The sequence below is a fragment of the Aythya fuligula genome, chromosome 1 (genome assembly GCF_009819795.1).
Source record: "Aythya fuligula isolate bAytFul2 chromosome 1, bAytFul2.pri, whole genome shotgun sequence".
NCBI classification, from domain to species: Eukaryota; Metazoa; Chordata; class Aves; order Anseriformes; family Anatidae; genus Aythya; species Aythya fuligula.
In genome coordinates this window covers 137,923,041-137,929,040 of record NC_045559.1, presented here as the reverse complement: position 1 = coordinate 137,929,040, position 6,000 = coordinate 137,923,041, and the positions used below count along the sequence as shown (strand labels likewise).

The 6,000-nt window shown below is 44.1% G+C and overlaps 1 protein-coding gene across 2 annotated transcripts in view; it reads left to right on the top strand.

Annotated features, from left to right (window-relative positions):
• Window positions 1-422: 422 nt before the first annotated feature.
• GABRG3 (gamma-aminobutyric acid type A receptor subunit gamma3) overlaps window positions 423-6,000 on the top strand; it is a 337,250-nt gene continuing 331,672 nt past the window's right edge. For both annotated transcript variants that reach the window (XM_032201704.1, XM_032201711.1), the window contains exons 1-2: window positions 423-616; window positions 3,229-3,377. In XM_032201704.1, the coding sequence (XP_032057595.1) occupies window positions 564-616; window positions 3,229-3,377 (202 nt within the window). In that variant the 5' untranslated portion in view covers window positions 423-563. The remainder of the gene's footprint in view (window positions 617-3,228; window positions 3,378-6,000) is intronic.

Sequence of the window (6,000 nt, the reverse complement as noted above, 5' to 3'; positions counted from 1 at the left end):
AGGGAAGGGAAGGGAAGGGAAGGGAAGGGAAGGGAAGGGAAGGGAAGGGAAGGGAAGGGAAGGGAAGGGAAGGGAAGGGAAGGGAAGGGAAGGGAAGGGAGGTGTGTGCGTGCGTGGGGAGGAGCAGGGAGGCGAGGAGCGCCCCTTCCCCGGCGGGGCCGGGGCTCAGCAGCCGGGGGGGGCACGGCGGGGAGCGGGAGGGACGGCCCCGCTGCTCCCGACGGCTGCGGGCGGGGTGCGGGAAGCGCCGCAGCTCGCTCACACCGCCGAGACCCCGCTCTGCTTCTGGCCCCGGCAGGGGCTCTCCGACGGGGATTTCCCCCCCCTATCCAGCCCACTTTGGCTTTTTTTTTTTTTTTTTTTTTTTTTTTTTTTTTTTTTTTTTCACTCCCCCCTCCCTTCCCGGAGCAGTGTGAACGGGGGTATTTTTCTTCAGGGTATAAAGCTGCGGAGACACGGGAGGGGAGACTCAGAGCTTCGCCTCGCCGCCGTTCGCATGCGAGCCTCCCGCAGCCTCTCCTTGGTCCCGCTACACCCCTTACCTGGCCAGCTCTGCCCGGACCATGCCCGCTAAGCTCCTCGCCGTCTTCTTCCTCCTCTCGGTGTTTCACGCCCGGTAAGTCCCCGCTCCCTTTTCGCCTCCCCACCCCTCCGTCTCCTCTCCTCCCCGCGCCGGGGTTTGCGAGGGCGGCTCTCCGGAGTTTGCCGGGTGCTCGCCGCCCTGTGCGGACACCGGGCTCTCCCATCTGCCACCGTCCCGGGGCTTCCCTCCCAAACGCCGGCGGAGGGGGCCGGAGAGGGCTCCCCCCGAGCCGGCCCGGCAGAAAGTTTTACCCTGCCTGCAGCTGCCGGGGCCCGGGGTCGCTTCAGCGCGCCCGGGGCTGCCCTTGCCCGCCTCGCCCGCTGCCGGCCATGAACCCCGCGGGGCCAAATGGCCCCCAGGGGTCCTGGGCGCTGCCAGCGGCCCCGGCACCCCGAGGCGGGAGAGGGGCCTGGGGACGGGCAGGGCTTCCCTTCCCTTCCCTTCCCTTCCCTTCCCTTCCCTTCCCTTCCCTTCCCTTCCCTTCCCTTCCCTTCCCTCTGCCCTTCCCAAGTCCTCACAGGAACCCGAGGCTGCTTCGCGGCAGCCCCCAGTGCAGATCCTGGGCACTCTTGACCCATGAAATAAGCCCATTCACCTACAGCCTCTTGGGGAAAAGCCTTTCTGCTTGGGGGGTTGCTTGCTGCCTCCTCTGTCTCCTCATAGGGTCAAAGCTAGTGGCCCCTGAGGGGGGGGTTTGGGGAAGGTGTGTAGCCCTTCTTCCTCACCCTTTGGGAATGGCCCAACATCATCCCTATGGACAGCAGGAATAAGCTGGGAGTTTGGCAGTCCCCAGTAAGGCTACAGGGGAAATGGCAACCTCAGGTGCCTTCCAAGAATCTAATTGCACAGAGGCGAGCAAGAGAAGTGAAACTCTTGAGGAGGAGAACAAAACACCTTGAAAAATGTCTATCTACTGTGTTGGTCTGATTCACTATGAAACCTCTCCCACCCCCAGTCTTAATCTGGGATGTAGGTAGGAATTTACATCACTTGGAGGTGCTTTCTAGGAAGCAAGCTGCTAGTTTGAGGGGATTTAAGAGCTCTGTTAGTGCCTAGAATCGTACTAGCAACTGGTTATAAAGAAGCTGCTCCCTGAAATGGGAATCATGATCCTACATGAACTCGATTCTTGTTTCCACGTGCAGTCTGAATGTCTCCAGTAAAGTTGTGGTGAGTGTAGCAGAAAAAGACGTATGATCGTGTACTCCTTTCCTATCAGCAATTCAGCATCACTGCAGTGTTTCAGCTGTGGAATATCAACTGTGTGTGCTTGGAGATGGTGCCTCCTTTGAGAATGGTCCCGGAACTGCAATATTAAAACATATGGCTTGTTGTAAACCTGAGGGAGAAAAGAAAAAACAAAGGATCCTCTTAGGGTTTTTAAATACTCATTGGGTGAATTCCAACAAAAAAAAAGATCAAGTTATAAAAAATACAACTCTCTAACAGAGAAGTAACTCATCTATTCAAATATTTCCCCAAGTTTTATGTACTTCTGGAACTTGGTTATATGAGCTCTCTCAGTACAAGATTCTTAGGGGCTAGATTTCAAAAAAATATTAAGAAATTGTACCCAGGTCACCTGCAATTTGTGAGGTCATATCAAGCGATTTGTGGCTAATATGCAAAATGATAGCACATTGCCAGGGCAATTGCAGGTCCAAGCAATAGATGATTACTGCTGTGGGTTCTGCCACTGAGGTTACCTTTTCTCCCAATAACTTCATCTCAGTTTAACTGTAATGGATTTTCTCCAGCGAGAGAGATCAAACAGATTTGGTTTCTAAGATACCAAAGGATACATCTTCAAATCAACATTTTACTGTTCGTGCACAAAAAAAGCTGCACAAATGAAATTAGTCACGTGTGAAAGTAGCTCTAGCTGTGATTCCTGGGCAACTGTAGTTTCACCACATTTGCATTACCATTCTCTTAAAATAAAAGTAATCCACCTGTGAAGGAAAAGAGAGTCATAACTCTTGGTGTAGAGCTGTTTTTTAAAAATGTCATAAAAACCACAGGGAGACTCTGAAATTCCAATTAATTTATGAAACGTATTTGTGTGCTTGTGATAATCCATCTTATATTCAAGGAGCAAGCTCTTAATTCTAAGCCTTGTAATACATTAAACTCTGAGATTCAGGCATTGAGAATATAATAATTTATTAATAAGATAAAATGATCAGGAAGTATTAAAAGGTCTGAATTTTTAATACTCTTATTAGCCTTCGTGCAAGAGATGGATCAGTTGTCTTGATGGATTCATAAAATAATACTGCAGATGTTTGCTCCTTGTAAGAGTGTATTGTAAATGTATTGGGTAACTATGCAGTTGGGATAGGTTGTTTAAAATATAGGATGTTAAATACTGTTCTGATAGCTGTATTAACGCACAGATAATTACTTACTTGAGAGACTGGCAGAAGACAACTTCAAAATGAGTTTCACTTTTGACCCATCCTCAGATACTCATCAGCTGTTAATGGGAATATCCTGTTGTAAAAACAGCTTAAGAGTGGGTAGATAGACAAAACCAAGGGAGAAATCTAGAACTTCTTAAAAAGACTCTGCAGATTTACTCAGAATGTGAATTCTCATTTTCTAGTTATGTAAAATAATATCTATTATTTGATTTGTTATTGCAGTTCCAGAAAGGTTGAAGAAGATGAATATGAAGATGGAACAACCAACCAAAAATGGGTTTTAGCTCCAAAAACACAGGACACAGATGTGACTCTCATACTAAACAAGCTATTGCGAGAGTATGACAAAAAGCTACGGCCAGATATTGGAAGTAAGTACTCCTTTCTGCACAGGGAGGAAAAGTATCTACGGACACAGAAAAGGCATTATGTTACATTTTGGTTAGCACACACAAATGTTTGTGAGAGTGGAGATTAAGTGTCTTTGGCTCACGTTCATTTCCAAGTGAGCTTCCTCTAAATACTAATTCTCATGGGAAGATGTGACGGTAATTTGGCATGCTAAACTCTATTTTGTGTGTATAGTTTGTACAAAGAAACGGAAAGGCTAGCTCTAGGTCTTTGGCAGGCTTGTGAACAAACTTACCTCTTTTGTCATCCAATACATGCATATGGAAAACTTAAGCCACAGGCTCTGAGGAGTAATCAAAAAAAAAAAAAAAAAAGGTATATTAAAATCAAAAAGTAGGGCACAGCAAGAGAAGAGTGTGCATCTACTGCCTCTAAAGTGTGATCACAGAAGTTATGTTCCTTGGTGATGAGAAGAAGACACTAGGACTTGCCTGTGTAAATAGGTATTTTCTCCCCCAAACCAGCAAATACCTTATCTCCAGTGAAATCTGATAGAATGAAGTGTCTCATGGGCAGTACTCATACATACAGGAATACATTTAGATATGAGCTAGTAATTACCTATGTATAACATATAACCATTTTGAGCTATTTTCTTTTTAAATCTCTTTTTAATTTTTATAATGTTATTTCAAGCCAATATTTTTTACCTTTATGGTTATGTCTTGTTTGCAGCTTTAGATCAGAATGGCTGTAGCACAACTGCTGTCCAGCTTGTGTGACAGAAATCAGAGATAACTTATCATTTACATTTACTGCACCTTGCATGTAGTTCAGAATAAACTGGGAAGAGGGGAAGCTGGAAACAGCCACCAAAGATAATTTACTGTTGCTAAATTTTTGAAAAGAGTTTAAAGAGAGAACTTCTACCACTGATTATAACAGACCACTATTTTGTGATGGCATATGTGTTGATGTACTTACTAGGTCATCCCTTTGGGTAAGTTTAGATGTAAGTAAGAGCTATCTGTGGGTATTTCCCTTTAGAATTATTTGTGTCTCACAGCTACATGTTACAACAATTCCAGAGGGGAAAAAAAAACACCAGAAAAAAAACAACACTATGCCATGCTATGAAAGAAGGGTACTTTATATTTCTTTTTATAGATACCACTTTGTTTTTCTGTAGTATTTACTAAGATCATATTTGATAGACGTCTCTGCTTCTATGATGGAGTGTCATTTTTCTCTCCTACTTAGTTTGTCATGTTGGATTCAGCTGATCTTTAATATCTTGTGGAAAAGTGCTTTAATACAGTTCCGCAATCCATATCAACATCTGGAAGACATTCTCAGACTTTTTTTTTTTTTTTTAATTTTACTTTGTACACTATGTCTTCATATCACTGACTTCAGTTGAAGTAAATTATGTTATGCCAATGTGGGGCAAAGTAATCATTCAAAGTCCCCATGTCAGTTGCTGTAAAATTATAGAGGTCAGACATAGCCTACAGCACTGGAAAATCATTGTTACCAAAGTAATTCCTTTTGTCTCTCCACAAACTTTCATAAATCCTGTTTTATAGAAAGGAGTTAAATTACATAGCTCTTTGTATATAGTACCAAAGAAATACTTTACAGTTCTTGACTACATCTATCTATTTCTACTAAGCATCTCAGCCCTAAGCCGTTTTTCTCACTGATAGGAATCTGGCTACTTCAGAACTTGCGCTGAGTGTTGTTCAGATGCTGGAGAAGTTACTTCACCTCTGTGCCCTGTTCCCTGGTCCCTCTTCTCTCTTCACCTACCTTTGCAGATAAATAACGTTGCCCTTTTGAAGCTGAGGAGACTAAGCATTTATCAAGGAGAACATCAGGGGAATGTTAGAGAATCAGACATTATATCTTGCTTCCCTGAATTGCCAGGTGGTTGCTCACACACTGGCACATCTTCCTTTCCATCTGGGAGAAGGTTATCACCTGAATGAGATGGTCGACTTCTCTTGGCCACAGAACTGTATCCCTACCCTGAAGGTCCCAGTGTTAATATGTTATCAGTAAAAGCTCTAGGGGAGGGGAAAGAAGTAGACTAGATAATATAGAGTGTAGAAAAAGAAAATGCATGCTTTGGAGTTTATAAAAAACATGGAATTAACCAGTGCAGGAAGAGAGAAGTAGTCTTCAGAATCAAGCAGAAGTGCAGCCTACGAAAGGCACTGAGGGTTAAATCCAGGACTCACATGCAGTCAGCTACTTGTTATGACCTTAAATTTGTGCAATGCTGCCTGTAAGCAAATCAGTTGTTCTACAGGACAGAGGAGATTGACCATTTCATGCCACATTGCTCTACAGTCAGCTTTCCAATCTCTATTGCAAAATCACTATTACTAACAGTGGGTAGCTTCAGCGGTGCTCCTTAAGAAATTATCTCCTTTCTGAATGTAGTTGGAATGGAGTTCTCTGGACTTTCATAGTTTAGGACTGGATTTTTTATTTTTTTGGGGAACACACTTTTGGAAACCAAAGGCCACAGGGAGGAGAATATGACAAATGAGAGTGCATGCTAGCTCAGGTGGTGGCTTTTCTGTGTTTTTTTTTTTTTTTTATCCTTCCTAGGGAACCTGACATTCTGATTAACTCAGG